The sequence below is a fragment of the Accipiter gentilis genome, chromosome 6 (assembly GCF_929443795.1).
Source record: "Accipiter gentilis chromosome 6, bAccGen1.1, whole genome shotgun sequence".
Lineage (NCBI taxonomy): Eukaryota > Metazoa > Chordata > Aves > Accipitriformes > Accipitridae > Astur > Astur gentilis.
The window spans coordinates 13,830,623-13,858,000 of NC_064885.1; the positions used below are offsets into that span (position 1 = coordinate 13,830,623).

General features: G+C 59.3%; 1 protein-coding gene across 1 annotated transcript in view; it reads right to left on the bottom strand.

The window, feature by feature from the left end:
• The window catches only part of KIF1A (kinesin family member 1A), a 42,400-nt gene that overhangs the window by 11,555 nt on the left and 3,467 nt on the right, over positions 1-27,378 (bottom strand). Inside the window, exons 2-37 of the mRNA XM_049803954.1 lie at positions 24,729-24,880; positions 20,412-20,488; positions 20,128-20,307; positions 19,546-19,611; positions 19,180-19,358; positions 18,713-18,824; positions 18,249-18,326; positions 17,862-17,927; positions 17,569-17,586; positions 17,117-17,192; positions 16,924-17,002; positions 16,504-16,646; positions 16,052-16,078; positions 14,500-14,708; positions 13,889-13,968; positions 13,485-13,560; positions 11,171-11,250; positions 10,776-10,882; positions 10,064-10,147; positions 9,758-9,938; positions 9,603-9,675; positions 9,254-9,347; positions 8,981-9,129; positions 8,643-8,821; positions 8,416-8,553; positions 7,204-7,476; positions 3,634-3,752; positions 3,467-3,552; positions 3,008-3,146; positions 2,674-2,842; positions 2,239-2,329; positions 1,745-1,863; positions 1,506-1,561; positions 668-776; positions 480-546; positions 303-387 (exon numbers count right to left, since the gene is read on the bottom strand). Of these exons, the coding sequence (XP_049659911.1) occupies positions 303-387; positions 480-546; positions 668-776; positions 1,506-1,561; positions 1,745-1,863; positions 2,239-2,329; positions 2,674-2,842; positions 3,008-3,146; positions 3,467-3,552; positions 3,634-3,752; positions 7,204-7,476; positions 8,416-8,553; positions 8,643-8,821; positions 8,981-9,129; positions 9,254-9,347; positions 9,603-9,675; positions 9,758-9,938; positions 10,064-10,147; positions 10,776-10,882; positions 11,171-11,250; positions 13,485-13,560; positions 13,889-13,968; positions 14,500-14,708; positions 16,052-16,078; positions 16,504-16,646; positions 16,924-17,002; positions 17,117-17,192; positions 17,569-17,586; positions 17,862-17,927; positions 18,249-18,326; positions 18,713-18,824; positions 19,180-19,358; positions 19,546-19,611; positions 20,128-20,307; positions 20,412-20,488; positions 24,729-24,834 (3,970 nt within the window). The 5' untranslated portion in view covers positions 24,835-24,880. The remainder of the gene's footprint in view (positions 1-302; positions 388-479; positions 547-667; positions 777-1,505; positions 1,562-1,744; positions 1,864-2,238; positions 2,330-2,673; positions 2,843-3,007; positions 3,147-3,466; positions 3,553-3,633; positions 3,753-7,203; positions 7,477-8,415; positions 8,554-8,642; positions 8,822-8,980; positions 9,130-9,253; positions 9,348-9,602; positions 9,676-9,757; positions 9,939-10,063; positions 10,148-10,775; positions 10,883-11,170; positions 11,251-13,484; positions 13,561-13,888; positions 13,969-14,499; positions 14,709-16,051; positions 16,079-16,503; positions 16,647-16,923; positions 17,003-17,116; positions 17,193-17,568; positions 17,587-17,861; positions 17,928-18,248; positions 18,327-18,712; positions 18,825-19,179; positions 19,359-19,545; positions 19,612-20,127; positions 20,308-20,411; positions 20,489-24,728; positions 24,881-27,378) is intronic.

The window sequence follows — 27,378 nt, forward strand, 5'->3', positions numbered from 1 at the left end:
GCCCGCCTGCCTGCATCCCCCAGAAGATCAGCTCCCCCATCACAGGTAGCAGCCACCCAGCACTCAGCCACTCAGCACCAGGGGTCCTGGTCCAGCTCCTGGTCACAGTGGCCGGGACTGAGGCATCCTGCCCAGGTGGCATCCCGGTGTCACCTGCCGGGCAGCTGCTGCTTTGCTATTGCAAGGCGGGAGGGGAGACGAGGCGTAAAGCCCCACATGGGAACATGTGTGAGAAACAGCCTGAGAGGATGCTTGAGAGCTTGGTGGGCTGGGGGTTGCTCACTCAACCTGGCTTGGCTTACCCACAACTAGCTCCCTCACTTCCTTCCAGCGGATGAGGCTGCCTGTTTCATGCACCAAGGTGACGGTGATTCTCCTCTGGATGCCCTGAGACCCATGAGGCCAGAGAGAAGGGGCAGTGGTTAACACAGCTCCCGGCAAGAGCCAGAGCCAGGACAGCATCTTGGGGAAGGGAGTACCTGGTGGAGGAGGAAAGTCCCATGGCATGGCATGCCTCCACGGTGGTCCACGACAGCAGGGATGTAGCTGGAAAAGAGGATCACAGCGTGACACAGAGCCCCATCAGCCTGCCTGGAAGTGCCAAGCACTGGGCAAATCACCAGACTGCCTCCCTCTCCTTCCCACTCCCCTTTCCGGCAGGACTTACTCGCCATTGGCCTCCAGCTCACAGATCTCAAAAAAGACCATCAGGTCGTACTTGCACTGGCACGGGCCGGCACTGGGCCGAGTCATGGTGCTCAGCTTTGTCGCAGGCACTGCAGCAGGGCAGAAAGACAGCTTAAAGGGCGAGCTTGCTGTTGACATTTGGAGTGAGGCACGTCATGGTAGGCAGGGTAAGGGCAGAGCAGGCAGGGACCGTGAGGAGACAAACGGAGACGGCAGCAAGGCAGAAGGGAGTGCATAGAGGGTGACAGCCCCAACCCGGGGACCTCACTGACCACCAGCGTGCCTTCTCCCATGCCCAGTGTGGAGCGGCGAGGGTGTCAGGATGCAGCTGGCCTCACCCATCCCTGAGGTGGACGCCCTGAGCCCACAGCCCTGACACAGACATGTCCCAAACCACACAGCACGTCTCCAGGGATCGCATGGGGACAGCTGCTTTGGGACAGCTGGAGGGAGGCTCCCCCGGTGCTGTCGCAGGAACGCACAGCAAACCGCAGTGCTCAGCCAGACCCCAACAACCTGGGTCTCGGCGGCCAGAGCACAGCAGGGACCACACAACCCCTGCGGGATGGCGGGTCTGGGTGGCCATCAGAGCCATCCAGGGTGGGTAGCCTCCTCCCTGCCACTCCGCAGGAGGTGAGAAGAGGGCTTTGCATCAGCCGGGTGCTGCGGGAATGGGCGCCAAGGGCTTTTGGGTGCTCTGGCCTGCTGTACGTTTTGTGGTGCCCCTGGGGTCCTAACTGGTCCCCCTGGGGAAGGGGACCTTGCACCCAGCATGGGGACCACGGGCAGGGGGAGGAGCAGGAGGCCAGATCCCCTACCTGGTTTGGAGAGTGGCATCACACGGGGGAAGTGACGCCGGGATGGCCTCAGCGGGCTGCAGAGAGAACCAGCTCGGTTAAAGCATCCACAGGACCCCTGAACTGGGCCAACCACGCCTACGCCCTGGGGCCACCCCCTCCCACCACCTGCCCCCCCTTTCTCTGGGTCTCCAGGAAGCCGGCTGCAGCAGGTGCCCCTGTGGCACCCAGGGGCCAGGGGCAGCCCAGGGTGTGCCCACCTCAGGACATCCTTGCAGAGAGGTGGGAAGGGGTGCTGCTGGTAGTGCCCAAAGACTTCAAATACAATCGGTTGGCTCTTGATGTATTCAATGAAGGACTTCGTCACCTCCACAGCGATCTGGAAGAGAAAGAGCCGTCAATGGTGCAATTTACCTGGGAAAAGGATGCAGCCAGCAACAGCACCAGGGAGGTGGGGGGTGCAAGCCTGTCTGATCCCCCACATCTCTCACTCATTCCCTTCTGTGTGACCCAGGAATGCTCTCCCCACCAAGACTGCTGCCATGAAATCCCAGCCTTTTCAGGTGGAGGGCAGCAGCTTTTGGTCTTTCCCCCACACATCCACCTTGTCTAAGCTTGGCTTAGCTGGGTGGCTGTGATGGGCTGGGAAAGCCAGGAGGAAGTTGCTCCCCTGAGGAGAAGATCCAGCCACGGCCCCATGGAGACCCTGGCAGCCACAGGGGTGAGGGGTTGTGGGCAGGGGAGGGGTACGTACGTTTTGGACGTGATAGAAACCCAGTGGTGGCCCCCGTCCTGTGTTCTTCAAGGGCTCTGTTGAAAAGGCCTCATCGTGGCGATGGATGAAGCTGTGGAGGGCAGGAAGATGGCTTGGGGGCTGCGGGATGGGGACGTGCCAGAGCATGGAGGGGAGAGAGGGTAGGGACCAGAAGAAGAGCCTGCTCCCCCCCAGTGCTGTCGCCCACACCCTGGGCTGGCACAGGACCCCCCTGCCAAAGCTGATGGGAGCCTCTCCCTGCCTTTTGCCAGTTACCGAACAAGGTACCTGGTAAACACATGGGCTCATCCCACAGCCCTTGGTTTTGCCTCACCATCCATGAAGGGCTCAGAGGTGGGGGGGCTGGGGCTTCCCGACGTTTACTGCCAGCCCCAAGGCCAGGGCACAGTGGGAAATGTGGGGCCAGGGGCTCACTTGAACTGGCAGAAGATGTCTGCGTATTCTGCGGAGATGCTGGAGGCTTGCAGGACTGTCACACGGAAAGTGAAGATGCTGCCCAGCTTCAGGTGGTCCAGAGCCGCCTCCAGCGGCCCGTCTGGCGCAGGCTTCTCCGGGCTGTCCAGAAGAAGGTCTTCTGGGGTCACTGCAGGGAGGGGAGGGTCCTCAGCAAGGTGGGGAGGTCACCCCCCTCAGTGTCTGCCAGCAGCCCTGCACCAGGGCAGTGGGCTTTCGACACTGGGGTGGGCGCAGGAGGCTGGGTGCTGGCGCAGGGGGGCCGCTCCCCAACCGCTTGTCAGCACCCCTTCACCTGCACAGGTGTTGTTGTTGACTTCATCAGCAGAGGGACCCACGTCGCTGACCTGCCCCTGGCCTTCGACGATGCGCAGCTCCTCCTGGGAGGTTCCCGAGCGAGACATCCCCACAGCTGGGCACGACTCTGACTGGAACTGCGTCAGGAGTGGGGCTCAGGGATGCTGGTGGTCCCTGAGGTGGTCTCGCTTGTGCTGCTGCCACCACCCTGAGCACCGGGGCACCTCCAGCTCTCCCCTCCCACCCCACGGCAGCCCCCTCCGGGACATGGGCAAGAGCAGGGGGTGCACCGGTGGGTGCCAGAGGGTTGGGGTCTGCTGGGTGGACTGGGAGCATGGCCCCTCCAGCGTGATGCCTGCAGCTCTGGGAGCCCGGTGGTCCCCATGGGGGAACATCACTGTGGCGGGCAGGGGTCTGCGGTCCCTGGGTACCCACCGAGAGCTGGCCGCTGCCATACCTTCTCAAAGTGCTGGTCATCAAAAGATATCTTGGCCGTCCCTGACTGCCGCACACCGGAGCCGTAGTCGGGGGCTTCCTCATCCGCTGGAGGAGGGATGGGGGTGAGCCAGTGTGGGGGGCATGGAGGATGCGAGGGGCACATTTTGGGGGGAGTCCCTCTCCTACCTGAGATGGCCTGGACGGCCACACGCAGGAAGCCCTTCACCTCACCCTTCTCGCTGACGATGGCCACGCGGTGGACCAGGGGCACGGGGTAGAGGAGGTTGCTCAGGTAGACGAAAGCCCTGCCAGAGAGGGGGGGGACACACACAACACGGGGGGGAAGCGGTCACTGCTCCCACCCGCGGGTCCCCAGGCGCGGGTGGCGCGGCCGGCGGCGGCCGGGATCCCAGGTCACCGCTCACGGCGCGACCGCGGCGCTGCAAAGCAAAACTAAAGAGAAGGCAGCCAGGGCCAGCCGAGAGGGGCAGGGAGCGGGCAGCGGGTGGGCAGCGTGCCGCAGGCAGGCGGGCGGGCAGCGCACCGCGGGCAGCACCACGAAGCAGATGGGGCTCGCGTACCTCTCCGGCTGTCACCTCCGTGGCGGGCGGGGAGGGGAGGGGGGCTGCGCTGGTGCCACCGTGAAGCTGGGAGGGAAGAGGACCTTCTCTGCAGTGGAGAGCCGGAGGACTAGGGCAGGAGGTGCTGCGACACGACTCGGGGGCGGCTGCGGAGTCACCGTGGGGGGGACAGGGGCAAGGCGGGGGGGAAGGGAGGGTGACGAGGGAGGTAGAGGCTGGCAGGAGCGAAGGAGGGGAGAGGAGGAGGTCCTGGCTGGAGGCCAGAAGCCTCCAGAGATGAACGTGCCAGGGGGGTCCTGGCCCCAGCTCTGCCCGTGGTGTTGGAGGACCACTGGTGGCTGCAGGCAGCCTTTGCCCGGCTGGGAGGGAGGCTGCACGGCATGGCTGGCGGCATCAGCGGTGTGCGTCCCCCTGCCCCATCCCTTCGGATGCGTGGCTTCAGGGTCCTGGGCCGCCTGCCATTGCATCACAGTGACAGCACAGCCAGCTTCTCCCTGTGGGCGAGGAAGGAGATGCACACCCCCCGTGCAGCAGGTCTGAGCCTCCCCGCCGTCCTCTGTGGTGTCCAGGTCGCTGACGCTACTGCGGCAAAGTGCCACACCAGGGTTCAACTTGACGGCCACACAACATCTCTGCTGGGACCTCCCACCAGGCCGCAGCTCCCTGTTTCTCAGGTGTTTTGTCTCCTCTTGCCACCTTCCTCAACCTCACCACCGGCTGGCTGGCTGTGAGACAGTCCTCCTGGAGCTCTGGCAATGGCAGCGCACCATGCCCTCAGAGGTGACAAGTCACCTCCGCAGCCGTTGGCACTGAGCTCCCTGCCCAAATGGTGCGAACTACCCTTGCCTGCAGGCAAGGGCACAGCTCCCAGCAAGAGGTGGTGCAGAGTGTCCAGCACCCCTCCCCAGGGCACCCACTGGCATCTTGACACGCAGCGTCTTTGGGTGTCGCAGGGCGGGATGGTGCTGGGGCCAGCCAGGACACTTCTGCTTTGGGAGGCTCCCATGAGGGTCGCATCTCCAAGGTGGCTGGCAGTGTTGCTTGCGACGTCCCAACCTCGCAGGTGTCTTTGCAGACATCCAATGGCACCCAAAAGTGCTCAGGGGGGCTCTTGCAGGAGGCCCCAGCCCCACACTTGCAGCCCGAGCCCCAAAGTCCATGCTCTGGTGACTCCCATTGACCTCCAACCGCTGACTGAGGCTTTTTTCTACCCAAAGCATCTCCAAGGACTCAAGTTGTGGAAGCAAAGGTGATGCCCCATCACCGTCTCCTGCTGGGCCCATCTCACCCCATCTCTTCTTGGAGGCCACTGGGGACAGGTGGCTGGACTGTGCCAGAGCTTCCCGCAGGATCACATGCCCAGAGCAGAGCCCTGCAACCATGGGGATCTGGGTGTGCCCGCCCGCCCGAAATCACAGGGCAGCTGGTGTTGAAGCCAAGGGGGTGGAGGGGAGGAAAGGGGGGGGGGGGGGGCAGGGAGGAGGGGGACAAGTGTGTCACTAGAGGAAGGAGGGCAGGGACACTAACCACAAGATTGGTGAGGTGCAAAGATGGCATGCTCAGACCAAAGAAAAGCCTTTCCAAAGGAAGACGAAAGTGAAATAACCCCAATTTTTGCTAAAGCTTTGGAGAGATAGAGCCAGCAGCTAAGAAAAAAACCCAAAAACTAAAAAAAAAAAAAAAAACAAAAAAAAACCCAAAAAAAAAAACCTAAAAGGAAAAAAAGAAAGAAAGGAAAATAAACCAAAAGACAAGGATCCAATCATAAACCAATCCAAGCACACTTCACAAGAAATGTGGCCGGCGGAGCTGCTGCATGGGGAGCCAAACCCAGGGCAGACTCAAAAGAAGTCGGAAGGTGCCGAGCTCCGGGGAACATGCCCCCGGCACAGAGCGGGGCCGCTGCCGCAGGGCCTTCTTTGGTTTTTTGAGGTGCCCCCAAGAGTTTTGGGGTTTTTTTGATGTTTGTTTGTTGTGTTTTTTTTTTTTAAATAAGCAAAAAAGGAGAAAAGAAAAAAAAGTGGGGAAGAACCCAGCTCTTTCGGTCTGAGGCTGCAGGACTCTTACCCCACCTCCACCCTCTCTGCCTGTGCTGGTCCCCCTCCTCCCCACCTCGCTGCCCGCACTCTGCCTGGCAGGGATAAACCTAGCTTTAGCACACCGAGGAAGAGGAGGTCCAGCTCCAACCATCAGGGCAGTCCCAGCAGGGAGAGGTTCACCATCATGAGCACGTCTGGCTCCTGCCTGGGGCAGAGGCTCTGGGACTAGCTCTGCGTACACAACCCCTTGGGAAAACCCTGGAGCAGAGCTGGGCAGATTGCAACCGGGTTTGGCAGCACAGCCAGTTTTGTGGTGGCTGGTGGGTTTCTCCAAGACTGATGGAGCTCGGGGGGGGTCTCCTGGCCAACAGGTATGAGAAACCAAAGCTCTTATCTTCAGCCAGAGCTGAGGAGGACTTGGAGCCTGCACCTGGGTCCCCGCGACCTCCCTGAACATCTCCTGTGCCAAGCCAGCAGGGATGGCCCAAGCCAAGCACTGGGCACAGGCAGTGAGAGAAAAACGCCGCTTTTCGCAGAGCCCTCCTCTCCCTCCTGTGCCCAGCTCTCCCCTCACTCCCATCAGCTTCGTCCAACCGAACGCCTGGGGACATCCAAGCCTCTGCGTCCGGGGGGGGCTAACGCTGACCGACGCAGGTGGGATGGCCAAGCTGGTGGCAGAGGCACACGCGGCTTCGAAGTGCCTGCACGTCCCCAGGCAGTGGCACTGTGGTGGGTCACCCCAAGCCAGCTGGGAGGTGGCCCTCCCTGGGACAGAAATGCCCAGGTCCGAGACCCCCGTACAGCTCGCCCAGCTCCTCTGGTGCTGGAGATGCAGCAGAGCTCCCCTTCTCGGGGGCCACCCCGGGGAGAGGGACCTGCCTAAAGGGTCTCCGGCAGAGCTGGCACTGTCCGCCTTCCCTCGCTATTCCCTACTGCCGCTGTGCTCATCACACAGCCCTACCTCGGTGGGCACCTCACTGCCCTGCTTGGCGCCCCGGGCTCAGCAGCAATCTCAGCCAGCCAGCCACCCCCTGTGCCTCTGGGACACCCTGGAGGTGGGAGTCGTGTCCGAAAGCAGTTCCCTCATGCGAAAGAGCTAGTTCCTTCCCGGCATGCTCTCCTAAAACCTCACCAACCTTCCTACTAAACTGAACAGGGGGGAGCGGTCGTAAAACGGATCCCGGCCATCACACAGCGGGCACTCCGGAAAGATGTCTTCCTCCAGGTCCTCCGCCTCCTCCTCCTCCTCCTCCTCCTCCTCCTCCTCCTGCCCCTGGTGCTGCTCGTCAGCAGGCTCGGTGATGTCGGAGTCGGGGTTCGAGAAGGTAGGGGAGGGGGTGAGATCAGCCATGCGCTCGCTCATGCATGTGTTGAAAAGAGGAGAGCTGTTGCAGCCAGAGATATCTGAACTAAGGTTAGTACAACAAGATAGAAGACAGGTTAACACCAGCTGTTCCAAACAGAGAGAGCAAGAATAGGAATTTTGCTTTTGGGGGGGGGGGGGTGTATTTTTTTTTTCTTGGTTGGATTTTGGGGTGGGGGTTTTTTCTGCTTAAACCAAGGGATGTCGGGAAATAAAGACCTGCCCATCCGGTGCGTCTCTAAAGGAAGCCACCAACAGCCGTCGGCTATAAAGGGCAGAAAAAAGAGCGACCCAAGGAACCTGTGCAAACGGTGGGGATTCCCCTTGCTGGCTTTGCGGACAACACGGGGACAGAGTGGGTGGCACGAGGCTTGCCGCCACCCCCACCACCGAAGGGAATCTCTCCACATGCTGTGGCATGGGGGGGTTGCCTCCACGGCAGATGCAGTTGGTTGGGCCATGTGGCTCAGCCCCCTGCTCCCCCTGCCCGCCAGGGCAGACCCCTCCTCCACGGTGGCCCATCCTCATCGCTGGCACCGCACCCTTCCAACCAGCATGCAGGAAGCGCATGGAGACACGCGGCACATACCGTACAGACGGATGCTTGGACACCAACGCGTGCACATGGACACGTGCCCACCGGGGCAGAGGTCGCGACGGCACGGGCTCTCGGTCTGCGGGACAGCCGCAGCCCCCCGCCTCCCACCGGCAGCAAGCCAAGAGCCCGTGCCTCACAGCACTGTGTTAGGGCAGGCAGCAGGAGCATTGCCAGTGGCTTGTGGGTCCTTCGGGGTCCCGGCAGCCAATGCAGAGGACAGCCACCACAGGCAAGATGGGCCCTGACCAGCACCGGGAGGGCAATGCATCCTCCCACGGCGCAGCCCCAGGGAGATGAACGCCCTGCACATGGCAGAGCCAGCGTCGCTTCCTCCCACAGGGCTGCCTGCAGGTCCCAGCCGCGCTTAGAAGGAGCCGAAGCGCTCACCTGCCGACCAGCCTGAACCAGGGGAAGCGGTCGTAGAAAGGATCTCCGCCAGTCACCACGTTATCGCAGTCCTCGATGACGCTAGAAGGCACTTCTGCTGCACGGTCATACATTTCACGCATCAGGTCCAGGCGTTGCCTGCAGGCAGAGGGGGATGAGGCAGGCAGCAGTGAGAAACCAGGCTGAGGCCGGCCCAGCCCTCCCCGGCGCAGCCATCGTTTGCCCACCTCAGCTTCTCCAGGGTCCAGTAATGCGTCGCCCCATTCTTCTGGTCCTGCACCTCTACGGCCACGATGGTCCGGGGGAATGGCCGCTTCTCCCGGTCTTTGGCGGCATCGGGAGGCAGCAGGTCGGGAGGGAGGGGTGAGTACAGTGTGTCTGTGAGGAGCACGAACTGGAACTGGACCTGGAGAGGGACAGAGGGGGATGGTGAGCCACCCTGGAGGACAGCAGGCTTCATGCTGTGTCTTCAGCAACCCCCTCCTCAGCACTTCCCTGGTTGCCCACGCTTGTGGCCTCAGTCATGGGTGCCACAGCAAGCCAGAGAGGAGCCCCGGGCACCCACCTTCTTCTTCAGCTCCACGCTGATAGCATTGGCTTCCTTGAGGAAGATGGCATTGCCCCAGAGCAGGTCGCGGAGGGAGGTGAACTGGTACCACTTCCACTTCCTAAAGGCCCAGAGGGCCAGCTCGAACTCCCGCTCTGTCCACTGCACTGTGGGGACATGGAGGGACAGTCACCTCACCGCTGGGAGGGAGGACATCAGTGCAGAGGTGCCCAGGGGACCCATGGTCCACTCTTCTTGCTCCTGCAGAGAGCATCAAAACCCAGCACTCACCTTCATCCTCAGGTTCTTCCTCTTCCTCATTTGCCTCAGGGTAATACCTAGAGTCCATCTGCTTCTGCAAAGCCTCCAATTTGCTCTCATAGTCCTGGGGGGAAGCAGGGAGAGGGATGATGCAACCCACAAGGTGTGACCTTCCTCCATGCTGCCACACAGAGCTTCTCCCCCCACCCCGCAGGAACCTGGCTTCCTTCCTCCTCTGAATCTGTGTTTATGAGGACAACCCCAGGAACAACAGGTTTGCTCTTATTTTTAGGACACACAGAGCCACCCCATGCAAACATCTGACAGAACTCAGTCATGCCAGGACAGCCTGAGAAGGAGTCAGGTCCTGGCCACCTACCAGCCTCTGCTGCTCAAGAAGGTAATTCGCCTCCTCCCGCTCCCTCCGGTACTGGTCCTCCAGTTCTTGGAGCCTGGGAGGAACGGGGAAGGAGAGGATGACCAACTTAGAGGTGGATACCCAACTCCCCATCGCCCCAGCCCCTGTGCCCTCACCGCTGCTCCATCTCCTGCTTCATGTCAATGCCCTGCTTCTCCAGCAGCTCTCTTTGAGCGAAAGCCCAATCCACGGGCTCGGCAGGGGTCTCAGCACATGGGGTCCGCTCCCGCTCCTGCCGAGCCTGCTCGGGGTGGTTGAAGCGGAAGACATGGCTCTTCCCCATGATGATGCGGTTTCCTACAGGGGTGCACGCAGAGCATGGGGTGAGGGCATGGGTTTAATGTGGGACAATGTGCAGGCCCCCCATTGGATGGAGGGAGGCAGGTTAGAGCAGCGCTGGTGAGCTGGCTCCGGGGACCCACCTGAGCGCAGGATACTGGGCTCTGTCACCTTTTTGCCGTTCACGTAGGTGTCAGCGCCTTCACAGGGCTCCAAGGTCACTATTACTGCAGAGACAGTGGGAGGGGGAGAGAGGGAGCAAAGGTAAGGTGGAAGCAGAGGGATAAACCCCTCATCTCCCACTCCGCTGCTTCTGCAGCCTTAGAAAGGGAGAGCTGCCCCAGCCAGCACCCCAGGTGTGGAGTGGGGGGAACCAGGGTACCCAGCAGCAGCACCCATGCCCTGGGCAACAAACGGGACTCGGCCAACCTCGTGTTAATCAGAGCAGTCCCAAGGACTAGAAGCAGCTGGAGACTGGATGTGAGAGGAGATCAGAGCCTCTGGCACGCATCTCCAGCCTCCCCAGGCTCATCTCCCAAAGCCCTTTCACCCCCAGGTTCCTGCTGGTTTGCAGGGTAGGCTCTGCTCCATGAGAATCATCTACAGTCTGCTTTTCCCTCCCGCCCTGATCTCCCCGGCTTGCCTCACCGTGGCAGCTTCCACGTGCCTTGCACGAGCTTCCCTCCCAGCTAGGTGAGGGCTGTAGATCACTCTGGAAGCTTGGAGAAACCACGGCCATGCAGGAGAGCCCCACTACTCTGAGGAGGGCCAGAGCCCCGGCTAGGGGCAGGTGCTGGGGACATGCAGAGGGACTGAGGTCCCCAGGGAAGTGGAGCCCCTCTGGACAAGGAATACCTTCACCACCAGTTTTGGTGTCGCTGCGGAAAAGGCAGTGCTCCTCCTTAATGAAGTGCCCGCTGAGAACGATGTCCTGCCTCTTCTCTGCATCTTCCCGGCCAACCCTGCCAGGGGAAACCCAGCTCAATCCTTCCTCAAAGCAGACCCTCCCTGGGCCTCCCCCCACAACCATCCTTGGGGCTAACAGGAGCAGCCCTTGGTGCATAGCAGGACCAACATCCCTAACAACATTGCCAGGCAAACACAATGTTCCCACATGGCTATGGCACTTTGGGGATGCCCCAGGAACAGTGCCCAGCCTGGGGACAGCTGTCACCCTGCTGCCCACCCAGGCAAGTCAGGCACTGAGATCCGGGCTAGGCTCCCACCGGTCCGCAGGACCTCGCCCTCACCTTGTTATCCCATCCTTGATGTAGTAGAGAAGACACTCAGACATGAGCGGGTCCTCGTTCAGGTTGACCAAGTGGGGCGTCTGGGAGAGACAAATAAGGAGTCACCCTGGTGCGTCCCATCTACCCAGGTGCTGAGGGATGCTCCTGAGGGAGATGGGAACTCAGCAGCACCTCAGGTTGCTTCCTGCATGGGCTCTCCTGCCCTCTGTAGCTCCAGGACAACATGCCCAGGCATGTACTTTTCAAGGGGACTGCAGAGAACTGAGCAGCTGGGATGAAGATGACCTGCCTCCACATGCCTCTCTACTTTCCTCCGCAAAGGGCTGAGCTCTGGGCACCCTTCCACCAGCTGCCTTTGAAAACTTGTGTTGCAAACAGGCCCAACATGGAGCCGAACACTTCCAATGGGGAGTCCCTGACATGGCTAAGTGTCTCCTGGGGCAGGACCCTGCTCGCCTGCACTGCGTGTCCATGGGCCCTTGCCTCAACTGTAGCGCCAGCTCTGCTATGGACAGTGTAGCTGAGGCAGAGACATATCCCATGCAACAGCTGGTTTAGGGTGAGAGGAACTAAAAGTGCCTGTTTTCCTCCACTAACGGTACAAGGACAGATAAAGCACCCAAAAGAGCAGGTCCTAGACCAGAAGTTCAACCAAAAGTAGTGGAATCCTGAAGCCGTACCTCCAGGCTGAATTTCACTCCCTGGTGTCCTTCCTAACAGCTGCCTCCCAACACTTTTCTTCCGCCAGGTCACAAACCACTTTGTTCTTGACAAGAGGGAATTTTCTCCCCCGGCCACAGACCTCTCCATCTGCAACTACCTTGTCTTACCCCATTGCAAGCTGCTGTGATTGCACCTTCAGGCAACAGGCAAAGTCCCAGGAGTATCAGCCGGTAAAGTTCTGAGTTTCCCAGAAATAAGGATAGAGACCGTAAGAAACGTCTTATCAGCCTGCTAACACCCGGCATGCAGGGTTTCCCCCTCACAACAGTGCTACAAGCCCTGGCTGATAGGAGGGACTCACTCCAAATAGTGCAGGAGAGCTGGAGGCCAAGGGGGAAACGCAGGCTCTTCTCCATGGTGGCTAGCAGGAGTAAGCTGGCTGTAACATTTAACCTCAGGCCCCTCTGAGCAGATACGAAGCCGCAGGGTCTGAGACTCCTTCAGCTTGCAGTTTTTCTCCAGATTTGCACGGCTGGCTAGTAGAAGTCAGATGCTTTACCTTCCACTGAGCTCCTTCGAGACGTAACCACCCCAGTGATGGCATACAGCAGGACAACAAAGTCCTGCCCTGCTTTGCCCTTAATGAAACAGGGTTTTCCACACTATCGATGCTAACTTTCCTCACCAGCCACTGGAGGAGTCAGAGAACTTTCCACCCACCAGATAGATGAAGAGCAAGGAGGCATCAAAACCACCACAGCAATGCCCCACCTCCAAGACCAACCTGCTTCAGGGTATAAACCCCCATGCTTTCTACACAAAGATCTGGGGTCCTAACAGGCAGCGACTGAGACAAGAATGAGAAACAAAGACAACGGTGTAGAAATTTGTCCTAAGAGCCATGCCAAAGCATGCAAGGGGAAGGTCTCGAAGCTTTCATCAGTGAGTGTCACCACCTCAGCTGGGGACGCACACATCTACTAAGATGTTTGGCCAAGCCAACCAGCATCAGCTGCCGGGGCAGCTCTCAGAGCATCCCTCTGTGTGGCAGGAGAGCTAAGTGAATGCACCCTGGTCCTACCAGCACATGCCTGCACCTTGGCAGCCCATGCTGCTCTGCAGGCTTCACAGGGTTGGGGCTGTAAACTGGATGCCACTACCGCGATGGTTATACAGACAAGCAAGGGGCAGTGATGTGCTGTAACTGGTGCTTGGCAGGGTTGGCTGGGACACTGACTCTTTGGGGCACAGCCAGTTTTTGCTTAGAAAATACTTTCCAGGATGCTACAAGCAATAAAGAGTATGGAATATTTCCATACCCACATTTCTGAGCGAGGACTTGCCGGTTTCAGGGGCAGAAATTTCGTATACCCCAAAGTATGGATTTTTACAAGCTGATACTGAAGTCCAACACAGTGATCATCAGCAAAGCCCCACCAGTCAATGGAGGCTGGACATTTAGCCATGTATTTCTACTGATGTTTGTACCCAGCAGGGCTAACACTGGGATTTCCCCCATAGATTTCAGAGCCAAGAAAAGCCTAGATAAATATTTGGGGCTGGCTGGCAGCGACAGGGCAAGTCAGAAGGGAGCTGCAGGGGTACAAAACAGCCCTCATTTGCCAGGAAGAAGAGAATAAGATGATCCTACCTTTTTAGGAGAGAAAACACCCAAGGTGCCTCCATCCTCCCTCATGGCCACCCCCATTTCAGCCAGCAATGCTTCCCTGAAGAAGCAAGGGAAAGAAGAGCCTGTTAAAGACCCACGAGTCCCTGGAGCCAGCACTAGACAAACCCAGGATGGAACCTCAGCCCATGGGTTTGCCCCACAGATCACAGCCATAGGGCTTGCTTCAGCTAACTCCGTGCCTCAGGAGGGTTTCTCAGAGTAGACCACGTCCATGCAGGCTAACGTGGTGGGCTCTGGGGTAGGATACGGCTGCATGGTTAAATTGCCCAGCTGCCCCCAGGACCTGAACTGCTGTAGGCAAAGTGCAGAGGAGGGGAGATGCCTGGGGAACCCCACCCTGTCCCATCCTACCCCAACCCACCCACCTCTCCATCCGGATTGCTTCCGTCCTCCGCAGCTTCTCCTCCCATGTCTCGTTCAGCTCCGCGATGATCTTCTCTGTTTCCTGGTGAGCACGGGGTTAGCAGGAGGTTAGCGTGTCCTACAGGCAGCACACCTGCCCGCTCTGCCAGGCTCTGCCCAGCATGCCACAGTGGGACACTGGTCCCAGTTTCAGGCTGGTTTAAACAAGCAATGGCAGCATTTCACCCACATCTTTCCATCCTCGCCATCTTCGAAGAGCAAGACAGGAAGATCATCCTCTCCATCCCCTTGCTGCCAGCCTGCTCCTGCACCATCTGAGCCAGGAGCACCCACCCCAAGCCATGAGCGCCCGTCCCGCAGGGCAGGGGCAGCAGTCACCCATGGGAAGGATGGCAGCACCAAGTAGGCCCTACCATGCCAAACCCTCTCCCGTCCGGCAGTCCACAACATTGGGCAGCTCTGGGTCTGCCTGCTCTGCAAGAGCATGCCTGAGCATCATTTTCCATGAGCATCATCCATAATGGGTTTCCAGAAAATACCAAGCCCCCTCCACAAGCCTCAGTGCAAGAGCATTGATCTGAGCCCTCTGTCCTGCCAAGTGCTGGCCTCTTACCTTGAGCCTTTCGATTGCTTCTTCACTGCCTGGAGCAAACATGATGCGCTCATGGAGGCTGGCGACGGAGGCAGCGCGGCTGGACAAGGCCGACAGGGAGGAAGAGGGGCTGATCCCGGCGATGGCATTGGTCACTGTGGAGAGATTGTCATGGCGGTGACTCAGCTCTGCCCCTCTAGCATCATTATTGTTCTCAAAGTCGGACACATCTACGGGTGGGGAAGGAGTGTTGGGCCAGGGAAAGACACATGGACAGGAAAAGAGAGAGAAAGATAGAGAGAAGAAATGCTGTTGGGAAAAAAAAAAAGAGTGGCCGGGTGCATCAAGAAGAAAGCCAGGAATTACAAGTAAAAGGCACAGGCGACAGCACAGCGGTGCAGGCAGCAGCAGGGCAAGGGCACACGTGTCTCTCCCCCAGCCCCGGCAGCCCGCCAGGAGCACTGGGCTGTTTTGGGAAGCAGCTGCTGGAACAGCCCTGGAGCCTTCCTGGGCTCCCAGGGATGCATTTTTGCAACACCAGATCCCGCAGCCATCAGGTCTGGGATCGACCATCCTTGCCAAGAGCATGCCACTGCCCCTGTCATCCTCCCCCATCAACACAGCCCGAGTGGTTTTCCTTGCCCAGCTGCCCCAGATTAGCTGGATCTGAGGGCACAGAATGAGAAGGGAAGGGGAGGAGAGGCAGTGGCCCTCCACCACAAAGGGGTCAGGGGGATGGAGGAGGAGGAGTATCTGTGGGATCCCCTCACTGGCAGAGCCCAAGCCCCTGGCCCGCTGGAGCAGTGCCTTGGCTGGGCAGCCAGAGAGAGAAAAAAGTGAGGGCAAGGTGGCAAAACACCCGTTACAGGCAGCAGCAATTGCCTGCCGGCACCCCGAGCATCAGCTGCCACCGGACCCTGTGGCAAAGGGACGCAGGTATCAGAGATGCTCCTCCAGCCCCGAGAAGTCGCAGGGCCTCAGCACACTGTACCAGAGGAGGGCAGGGCACAGTTTAGCAGGTGCAGCATTAATCACCCATCTCCACCAGCCCACATCTCGGGGAGCTGAGCCAGGAGGGGAGGGGCCAGGTCCACGTCTCCTCAGGGGGCTCGCCATAGCCCAGGGCAGGATGGGGCGACAGTGCTTATCCCTGGGCAAAACCCTCCTGGCCATCACCACACAGCCCTCCATCAGGAGAGCATTGTGCCAGCCTGCCCAAGCGCCGAGCCGGGCTCCAGTCCCAACAAGCCCCAGCACCAGCAGAAGCAGCAACAGCAGCAGCAGCAGCGACACGAAACATCATGACAGCATGGAGGAAGGAGTCCCCGTGGGGAACGGGCCCTTGGCACGGCGGAGGACGCTGGTCCCTCCGAGCACTATCCCAAGCCCAGGCGCTAACTGTGACTCTGCCACCATTCCCTTTGCCAGCTCCCTGGGGACAGCAAGCCCCTCTCCATCAGCTGGGGCTGGCTACAGGAGCCCTTCCCCATGCTGCACAGGTGCCCCTGGGTGCAGCCTATGCCTCCCAAAAGCCATGAAGCAACAGAGAGTACCAGTGATGGGGAATACACACATTTGGATCCTCCCGCAGCAGGATGGGCTAAGAGAGAGAGAGAGGGCAGGGAGTGGGGGTAAGACAGAGAGAACAGAACAAGAGTGGGTTCATCTCAGTAGGATATCCAACAGCACACAGAAGAGAGGCCACGGGTGGGCGCAGCCCCAGGAACATCTTCCTGGCACCATTGCTGGGCACGGGATGCTGAAGATGGGAGGTGGAGTGGGAGAAGGGGAGGTCTGCTGGGTCTAGAGCAGCTCCTCCTCCTTACAGAAGTGGGCTGGGGGTTGCAAATGCGTGCGCAGGGGCTTGCCGGAGGCATCCTAACCACGCTTTGGCAGCGTGATGCTGCCATGTGGCTGGCAGAGCAGGATGCAGGGTAGTTGCAGGGACACCAGCCCCACAGGCTGGGGGGACTCCAGGCCACCCCTGCCTGGAGCCACTGCCAGAGAGCACTGGGTGGTACCTACTGTCAATGATGTCCCCAAGGCCTTGGGCATAGAGAAGGTCACGTAGGCGTGCCACCTCGTCCTTCAGCTCCCTAATGAGCTTGTTGTTGGGGTCCTCATTGATGACAGCGTTGCAGCGGATCTGCTTGGCACGGTCAGCATACCTAGGGAAGGGCAGAGCCCTGAGCAGTGGCAGGGGGGGCAAACCGCCAGCTGCTGGGCAAGTGGGAGTGCCACTGAGCCGCTCCAGCAAGCGATCCTTTGGAACATCCCAGCACTGGGACAATCCTTTGGCCCCTTGTCTGAGGTTGCAGGGTTCCCCCACAGCTCCCCCCCAGCCAGGGTTGCCACAGAGGTGAGGAGAGCATGTGGCAGTGCCTGGGTTTCAGACACCACCCCTGCCCTCGCCCGCTGTGGGGGGACAAGGGTACTTCTTCCTACCTGAGGGTGCTGAGGGTCTCATCATAGTTGATGTCGGCAGGACTGAGAGCAGCGACCATGGCCGTCCTGGAGTTGCCGCCTGCCCAGAGAGATACACTCACATCAGGGAGACGCTGGTCCCTGCGCCAGCCGTCACCCTCTGCTCGGCAGCCATGCCCGCCGCTGAGCCCACACCTCCCATCCATGTCCTCACCCAGGTTCTCCCGCAGCAGCCAGGTCAGTACTGAGTCCCGGTAGGGGATGAAATCCGTCTTCTTCTTCTTTTTGTTCTGGGGGATGGAGAAAGGAGGGAAGGGCTGTCAGGCTGCCTGCTTTCTTCAAAGAGAAGGTGACAGCCAGTCCCCAGCCATGGAGACCCGAAGGAGGATGGCTCTGCCTGTCTACCGCGACCTCAGGCAGCTCTGCTCAGCTCCACAGGTCCTGCATGTAAAATGCCCTGCCTGGGCCAGGGCGGGTGTTTAACGCTGAGTACTGAGACCCACAGGGTGAGGAGGGTGAGGAGGATGCTGAGGGCTCTGCCAGCCCCCAGGAGAAGCATGGCATGGGTCTGGGCAGAGCCTCACCCCTAAGCCACCCTGTCACCCACTTGCAAACACCTGTGCTAAAAACCAAACCCCCCTTCACAAGCCCAGCCGGGCTACCTACCTTGTTTGGCCCCGAATCCTGCAAAGAAAGTGAAAAGACTGTTTAAGTGAGCTGCTCCCCTCCTCAGCGCCCACCACAGTTCTCCATTCCCCAAGCAGAGAGCAGTGGGTGCAGGTCCCCAGCAAGACAGCAGCCTCACCAGCCCACCTCGTCCCACCCCTGGGGGCAGCTTGGGATGTATCTGCTCATCCCTCAGAGCTGGGATGCTCCATCCCTCAGAGCTGACCCCATCCCTGCTGAGCTGAGCCCGTTCCCACACAGTGCCACAGCTCATCTGTGCTCCAGCTACCTACCATTTCGGCCAAGGCAGAGATGACTTTCCCCAGTGTGGTCAAGGACTTGTTGATGTTTGCTCCTTCCTGATGGAGAGAGGAAAACCCCAGATGCTCAGGCCCCATTTCGGAGCGGCGCTAAAGTCCAGTGTACAGGGAGGATTGGGAAGTCCCAGCAGGAGATGGGCAAAGAGCAGCTAGTCTTACTGGGTAACCAGCACCTCTCAGGTGGGACTTACAGACTGCAGTGGAAGTGGCACTGGGCAGCTTTCAAACAAAACCCCGTCAAGGATTTTGGCAACATAGTGGGCAAGGAACCAGGCAAGTAAAAGACATGTCACAGCTGGGGACAAGGGGGCAGGACACAGCGTCCCCAACGGCAGAAGGGGACCCCATGCCAGCTCTCACCTTTAGTCTTGTGCCCTTTGCACCAGTGGAGTCGGCTCGCTCACTCCCTGCCAGGTCCACCAAACTGATTTTGCTGACCTGCAGGCAAAGACAAGGCTGTCAGCCCTGGCAGGCACAACAAACCAGGCCCTGGCACAGAGCCGAAGAGGGAGCAAAGACCTCTTGCAAGGTGACACTGCTCTGAAGGCAGGGGCGGGCTCTGCGGGTTCATCCTTGCCAGGATTTGGCCAGGAGCAGGGCTAACATCCTTGCAGGCAGGGCTACAGGGCACCAGCTGCCAAATACCCTGTTCAGGGGCCAGTCCCTCAAGGGACTGTGAGCCCAGAGTGTGCCTGGGACTTATCTCCATGCTGTTTCAACCGTCCATGAGGCCGCACCATCTTGTCCCAAGTGCTGTCAATAGCACATGAAGACCTTCCTGGGTCCACGCAGGTTCCCCCAAGTCCCCCAGACTCTGCTCTCACCTTCTCAGTGGTGATGTCCGTCTCAGCGTCATGCCGCTTCTGCGTGAAGATGATGTTGAACACGGCATGGGAGCGGCTGCTGGTCTCGTTCATGTTGGTGGCAGCCACCGTGCTGCGGAGAGAGGACAGGGAGGTATGACACTCTGCAGGGGACACCGGAGTGGCTTGCAATGAGGCCAGGGCTCATTTCAGGACAGGGTACGTGATGGGAAGGCAAGTCTGGAGGACAGGAGAGGACTCTGGGAGGAGATGTGCAAAAGTCCAGGCTTTCTCCTGCTGGCTCCAGGGTGTTTTGAGAGCAGGAAGGAGGTAAGGTGAAAATAAGTGGGGGGTACCCAATGCTCAGACAGGAGGGGACTGCCACCTCCAGAGCAGCCAAATGGGCAAAGCAAGGAAATTAAGCAGGACCTTCTGGAAATGTCTGCAAGCTTTCCAAATCCTGGCCATCTCCTGTTCCCCCAACTCACCGGGCCTTGTTCCCAGAGTCCATGAGATCCTGGATGTCGTTGTAGGAGGTCACAGCCAGCTTGGAAAGGTCCTCAACATACGGGCCCATAAGGGGATGCTCCCTCACCCGCAGGTTCCCCTTGTTCTTGGGGTTCAGGAGGTCCCTCACGCGCTCACAGTATATTTCCATGTAGCTCACCTAGAGCAGAGGGCATAGGCAGGGCTAGCAGCCAGCAGGACGTGGACACTCAGCGTATAGGCACAACCAGGTCCTGCTCACCCACCCCACCCCCAGGGACGGGACCCCCCAAAGAGGGGGCTGCACACCGGCATGGCTTGCAGAGCTGGGTGGGAGGCTGGAGCTGGACAGGCAATGGGGTGCCTACCTCCACAGAGTAGGACATGTTGTCATTCGTCGTGTCATTGATGCGGGAGAAGAGGTCCTCGCACAGCTGCAGAGAGAAGAGCCAGGCTGCTCAGCTCCCCACCAGAAGGATGCCCCTGTCCGGGGTGCCCTGGCCACAGGGATTTCTACCTTCTCACCCCAAAAACCAGAGCCCCTGAGTGTTGGGATGGCTCCTGGGGAGCTGGCAGAAGCCCCCCTGCTGATATGGGGAGTTCAGCATCCCCAGAGCACCTGCCCCAGTGCCCTGCTGGACCAGCATGCGGCAGCTCTCAGCAAGCACCGCCACCACCGGCTTGGCACTTGGACTACTGCTGCTCACAAACACCGGCCTCGTGTAGCCAGAGCTTAATTCATCTGGTCTTGGAGGAGTCTGGCATGACCCTCCTTGTCCCCCCGCCCTCCGGCACAGCCGTGCTGGCTCACTGCCACGGCAGGGCTGCCGTAGGCCTCGGCAAAGCCTGGCCCCGCTCCCACCCTGCTCCCCTCTTCCCTCTCCACTCCAGTTTTCCGTTCAGCATCTCACTAGGACCAGCAGAACAGGCAGCTTTTCACTAGGCCGTACCTGCGGGATGATGCCTTGCTGATCCTTCTCCTGCTTCCCCATCATGGTGTAGGATTTTCCAGCACCCGTCTGCCCGTAGGCAAAGATGCAGACGTTATAGCCTTCGAAGGCATGTTGCAACATCTCCTCCCCAATGTCCCGGTACACTTGCTTCTGAGATGCATAGTTGATGTCTGCGGGCTGCAGAGAGGAGGGGGACAAGGAGCAATTTGGCAAAGAGATCCTCCCACCCCTCCCCAGCCCAGCCCAGTGCTCCAGGCAGGCTCAGACCTCCTGCTGCTTACCGTGGTGTGGGACCAGTAGGAATAGTCAAAGCTGAAGCTTTTTGGTGTCTCTTTGGGCTGCTTCGGGTTCAGGATAGCTAGGTGCAAACAGATGGGAACATGAGGCCACCTGACCACCCGTGGTACCCCTGCCACCCACATCCCGCTCGTGAGGGGAGAAGGGTGATGGGGTTCAGTCCGAAATGGTCTTGGAAAGCGGGACTGGGACCCTCCAGCTCTGCAGCTGGGTCCAGAGCCCCCAGTACCCAACAGTCCCAGCCAAGGAGGTGGATGCCACGGCTGGCAGAGCCTGCACCAGCCCAGGGAGCAGGACAGAGCCTTGCCCAAACATCCCGCTGGGCACAGAGCGAGGAAAACGGCTCCTTCCCTTGAGCTCCTTCCTGCTTTGGCACCTGCCTGTGGGAGCCCAGCACCAGCTCTGGCATGGGAGGATCACAGCCTCCCTTCACCCCACAGCTGGGGGGCCATGCCCAAAGCCACATGCATCAGTGCAGTGGGGTGGGAGCAGCCACGGCCCCATTGGGGCTCCCCCAGGCCTCCTCTGGCTCCTGCCTCTCCTCCCCTGTGCTTTCTTTTGGGTACCCAGCCCCAGCAGGGTGATTAATGCTTCGTGTTACACCACCAGTGGAAACAAGAGCCTGCTTTTTCCCATCCCCTGGTGAAAAGGACGTTGCCATGGAAATTAGAGACTGCATCACTTCTCTTCCTCACCCCCCACTTTTTTCCCCCCGTAAAGCGTTTATGATGGGTTTTTTTCTGAAACAACAGATGCGTCAGAAGAAACCCAAACCGGCAGGGTAATCACGAGATCCAGCCATCAGCCATGTTAGGTGACATTGAAATGACCTTGCAGGCCAGCACAGCGCAGCTCCCGTGCCCACAGCTGCTCCCTGCCACCACCAGGGACAAGGAGGCCATATAGCACCGAGGCCAATGGAGCTCCCTCCATTGCAGCCTCAACCTGCCCTGCCCCAGGGCCGGCACTCAGCCAGGGCTCGCGCCTGCTCAGGATTCAAGCTGGGACCTTCCCAAGCAGCCCCAGGCATGGTGCAGCCTGCTGCCTGTGGGCTCAGATGTCCTGGTGCGCAGCATTACAGATACAGATACTTTCTGTTCCCAATTCCTCCTCCATTGCCACGATGGATTCTCCTCCAGGAGGGATCTGCCACTTCTGGCCTGAGACCCATCCATCTCTGCCCACAAAGGCAGCAAGGCAGGCAGGTGGAGGGTGGGAAACAGGGGCAGGATCCAACCCTGACTGCAAAAACTGCAGCACAGTGCTGCTCAGATGTCTCTTGCTGTGGGCAGAAGCCTACCACCAGCACCAAAGAGGGGCTGGGCACTGGCTCCCTGCCTGCCTGCCCACTGGAGACAACATGACTCAGATGCTCCGGATGCCTCCTGCATCCCAGGCAGACTAATTACCAAAGCCAGAGCTGCTCTCTCAGGAGAAAGGGCTGGGAAGTGACATATCCATAGGAACTGCCCATCCCACAGCCACAAATGCGAACTTGGAGGTCCCCACTGAGATCCAGACCGAAACGGCACCAGGCCTTTCAGGGCAGCGCGGGCAGCCACGGGGGCTGCCTGTCCCTGCTGACACCAAGTCGGTGTGTCGAAGGCATGCAAGTGGCCACTGCAAAGAGAAGCGGGTGCAGAGGCCATGCAAGAAGTCAGGTGAAGCATCTCCAATAGCTCCTGGGGTTCACCTGGCAGCTCTGCCATGCCACCTGGCCCTCCTGCGCTTGGCTCACGTCTGCCTCTGCCCTGTGGAGGTGACCCTTATTAGAGTGAACAGGAGCATTCCCCCCCCCCCCCCAAGATGAGTCAAAAATGGGGCAAAAGCAGGAGCGGGCAGCATGGGGCTGCACAAGGCAGCTGTTCTGCATCCCAGTGCCAGCCCACACCAGGCACGGGGCAGAGGAGCAGCTGGGGACAGCACCAAGCGGCTCTGGGTATCCCAGCTGCAGCTGCCCAGCTGGCCCAGCAGGCCAGAGACTGGAACACAGGGGAGAAGGGAGCACACTGAGAGCAGCAGGTCTCCCATCCCCGAGCTGAAATGCTCTCCCCATGTCCCTTTCATTCCCATTTATTTGCCTCAGCATGGCTGAATGCTGCTGGTGGGTCTTTTCCTCCCCTGTGATCAGGCATCCCAGGGCTTTTGCAAAGATGCTGCAAAAGATTCATGCTCTGGCCAAAGGGGATTAAAAAAGGCAGGAGGGAGGGAGGAAGACAGACATACAGACAGGAGGGGAGGAGGAAAACATCTGGAGATGATCCTCATCTTTGCCCTGAAAAGCCAGCAGCATGGCAGAGCATAGAGCAAATGAGCAAGCACCGAGCAGAAAAAAAACCAAGACCCACAGGAGAGAAAATAATTGCTGTATTTTAAAGCCTGCAGAGGCTCGGCTCCAGCCAGAGAATATTAATGGCCTTGCGGGATGAAAGCTGGGGTCCCTTCCTTGCCGTCCTGGCAGGAGCTGCCAGGAGAGGGGCCCGGGGTGTTGGTGCCCTGGCTGGTCCCCACGGCCGCACAGAGGGGGGGGATGCTACGGGAACAAAGTGGCAGTGTTGGCAGGCGGCCGTGCTGCAGCAAGCCAAGGGGGCGGCGGCTGTAAGTTTGGGGAGGAAAAGGACGGCAGAGAAGGGCTCACCCGCTCTGGTCCTGGCCCCCGCTGCCCCCCCATGGGGCTTAACGCATTAGGCAGAAGAACAACCTGCCCTGCTCCAGTATGTGTAGAGGTCTCTGCAAATAATCCCGGAAAAGGAGAAACTTGCTCTCACCCCCCCAAACACATTTATTTTTGGCTTCTCTGTGAGGAGCCAGGGGGGACGAGACAGTCCCACTCTGCAGGGGGTGCAGCCGGCGCTATGGGCATCCTCCTGCCTTCCCAAGCAGGCACCAGAGCCCCCCCGGCACCTGCCCCCCAGCCCCCTGGCCAAGGGGATTAGCCGACGGTTTGTCCATTCATGGAGAAAAACCTCGCTGTCAGCAAAGGGCTGGCCAGACCACTGCCCTGCTCCTGCCCACAGCCCTGCCAGCCCTCCCCGGCACAGGCAGGGGGACAAGGGGCCTTCAGCATGGCCTGGGGAGGGGGGGTTGCAAACAGCAGGGCTGGGGGCTGCAGGATGGGCACGGGCAGATTGTTCTGAGCAAACACAGCCATGGCCGAGGTGGGGGATGCCTGATGCTTTTGACTGGGCCTGGGCGGGCAGGTCACCCCAACCTTCAGGGCCAGAACGGACGTTTCTCCTGCCTGCACCCAGGCCTGGGCACAGGTGCAGCTCCTGCTGGGCCACTAAAGTGGGGGGAGCAGCTCCGCACCCCAGGCAGACAGAGCATCCCTGCACAACCGGGAAGGGAAAGACCCCCAGGACACCAGAGACTGGCAGATGTTACCCCATGGACCCCCCATTCCTGCTCCCCAGGCCTAGGGTGAGTGAGGGACTCGGCAGGGTCACAGGGGCACCCTGCACCCTTGGGTGCCCTCCTCTCCCTCCCACCAGGGTTGTCATGGCAGCCCAGCAGCGTGCACCGTGGGGGCAGCTGGAGCCGGTGTTTCACCCACCACCGTCGGTGACGCAGAAAGCCCGGGGCAGGCAGGCAGGCAGGGAGGGAGTTATTTTAGATGCTGCCCCATCTGGAGGCTCCCAGAGCCAGAGGGGGGATTCAGCCACCTCTCCCAACCCATATTTCCCATAGCCATTATTTAAAGAGGAGCGAAAGCCAGACAGGGTCTTGACAGGACAGTTGGCCCCAAAGCTCCCATGCTACATCCCTCCTCCCCGAGCACACTGTTCCCTCAGCAAAGCCCCTCCCACCCCTCCATCCTGCTGGTGCTGCGGCTCCAAGCCCCATGGAGGGAGGGATGGGTCACGGCACACCGCAGTGCGTGGTACCCAGCCAGGCAGTGCCGTCAGGAGCAGCTTGCCGGCCGGTGCATGGCTTCCATGCTGGGGCAGGTGACCACGGCTAGGCACCCTTGGCCCCACATCCATGCAGCAGCGTTTCCAGGCTCTTCTGATTCTTCCTCCCTCATTGCCTCCTCATTACCCTGTTCAGTACCACCGAAACCCAAGGGCTCGGTGCCACGTAGATCCCACCACTGCCATTTCAACAGCTGGACTGCATTTCCCTGTGGGAAAGGTGACATCACCCCCTGATTCCCTCCTCCAAATGACACCAGGGGGTACAGGTGTCCACACCAAAGATCCCAGCAGCCTGGTGCTCGCTGCCACAGCCAGACCATGCATGCTTTTCACCATGCAGCATGCAAAGCCTTCCCGAGCCCCTCTGCCCCTGACACCGGCACTCACTGGTGGTGCTTCCTGACATCTGTATAATGCATTTAGATTCCCGGCTCATCTCCCGTGAGTTGAAGGGCCGGACGCGCACTGCCACCTTCACGGATGCTCCCGCCATTGCGCCGGCTGGAGGTGGGTCCTGCTAGCAGGGAGCAGTGGCTGTCCTGCGAGGAGAGAAGAAAAGGGCATTAGGAAAGCTCGCATCCCAATCCCCATCTTGCAGCCATGCTAGAAAGATGAACGGAAAGCCTGTGCAATGAAACCTCCCAGGAATGCTGGTTTGCCTCTGCCCAAAAGATGACATTTTGTTTCATCCCTCGATCTGCCCACAGTTTGGCTCTCCCACCTCCCCCCTGTATCTCAGGTCAGGACCCCCTGCTCGGTCCCAGAGGACATCCTTGTCCTTACCCCAGGGCAGCACCCAGAGCCTCCATCACCCTGTGGTATCACTTGGTGGGCACCCACAGCAGGGGACAGGGCCATGTAGGCACTGTCAGCATCAGCATGACTCCCGAGGAGTGTTTTTTCCATCCTGGGTTGCCAACGGCACTGAGCAGGTAGCCCCTCACCTGCAAGCAAGCCCACAATTCCCTGCCCATCACCCAAGCCTCCTGCCTCTGCTCCAGCCCCAGCAGAGTGGGGACTCGGCAGCAGGACTGGGTGGAGGTGAGGGGGGAGAAAACGATGGCATTCATGTCGAGAAAGGAGGCGGCTGTTGAACACAACTGCTGGTATTTGCCTCTCATTCAGCTCGCGGCAAAAGCAGATGTGCGGCGTCAGCAGCAGCAGCACCAGCCAGCAAGCCGGTGACGATCACAGTCAGCTGAAGCTCCCAGCTCACAATCATTTTTCCACTCCTTTTGCTAATAAATTATTAATCACAAACCTCACAAGACGAAACAAACTGCTCTCTAACATCTCCCAGAGCAGCCACTCGTCCTAGCACTGGTGTCCTGGCTCTCTGCAGCCGGTCCCACCTTCCCCAAGCCCCAGTTAAGCCTCACTAGCATTGGCCAGAAAAGAATGCTGGGGTCCTTCGGGATCAGCCCTGACAAAATCAATCCCTGTCTTCTAATGTCCATCCCCTCTCCTGCCCATCCCCTGCTCCCTGGCTCCTCATGATGAGCCTGCCAGCTGAAGAGGAGCTCAGCACCCTGCAGCACAGGCAAGCATCAACTTCTCCGGTATCTCTGCCTGTGAGACTCCTGCAAGGGTGTTTACAAATGCTCTGGGGCTTTTTGAGCCTGGTCTTTGCCAGCGGGATGCTCACTCTGGGATGAAGGAGATCAGGAGCAAGCAATGGCAGAGCTCTGGTTACACGGACCATGACCTGAAGGAATTGGAGCAGTAAGGATGGGTCCTCAACACGAGATGGGTTTTCCCACAGTAGAAATGAAAAATTTGTGGAAAAGGAGGTAAAAAAAAAAGGAAGAAAAAAATAAATCCACCAAAGGGAAAGTGTCCCAGGAGAAGGGGATGGCTTTAAAACTAACTGAGGTTTGCCAGCTCTGGTTTCATTTCCAAAGGTAATGGGAGGAAAACCCAAAGGCACGTGTACTCGTGGCACAGTGGAAAAATTTGCAACCAAAAAGTATTATAAGCTGGGCGCTCTTTCAAAAATGCTTCACCTATTTTAAAAGCAAGCTTGCATCCCTGACAGCAGGAGGAGGACAAATCTTCTCCCATTAGAGTTCCAAAGCCCTCCCCTCCCTGCCCTGCTGGGACAGCTCTGGAGCTCCCACTGTGGTCAGCCAGCAATCGCACCCTTAAATCCCACCAGCTCCAGAGTTCAAGCATTTGGTCTCAGGCTTTCTTGAGCACAGATTATTTTAAGCAGACATTTAACATTATCGTTCAGTCCCCGAGCTGGCAAGCGGGCTGCCATGTACCAACAGGCCTCTGTCTTCCCAATCTGCTGCTTTCTCAGATGGGGGAGAAAGGAAAAATTAAACACAACTCCTCACCAATGGGAAACAAAAAAGTTGGGTTTCCCATGAAACAATGGGATATATTCCTGGGTGGAAGGGCTGCATCCTCACGAGGCCATTGGCTTGAGCTGCTCCACCCTGTAGCACCGCTGGTGCTCAGGGACGATGGATCCATTGCTGGGCTAAACCTCACGTGGCACCCGACAACTGCCTGCGTCAAACGCTTCCCTCTCCTCCTCCACAACCTGGACAGCTCTCTTTCCCCCACTTTGCTGTCTCTCCAGCTCCCAAGGCTACAAAGAGGCGGGTCAGGTCCCCAGGCTTCCATGTTGCAGCACAGCCCTCAGCAAGACCCACCAGCACCAGCACGGCACACCCGGCAGCGACCCCAGCAGCCCCGGGACCGACCACTGTCCCCCACGGGCAGCTTCAGACCCTGCCCTTGTTCCCTCCCGGCCCAGCACCATTCCCATCACAGCCCCCTCCAGCCCTATCACTTCCCACAAAGAAGCTCCAGTTTCTCCTTCGTCCCACTTTTCCAGGTACCTCATCTTGCTGTGTGCCCTCCATCAGTGGCTGCTCGCCCTCCTCTGCTGGGAGGCCCCACTCAGCTCCATACCCGTACCCCCTCACCCCACCCTCACCAGCTGTGAGAAGTCCCCTCCTCGCCAGCAGAACCTTTCCCCTCTCCCTACCATCCCGATGCCCACATCCCGGCGTATTCTCAGCAAGCC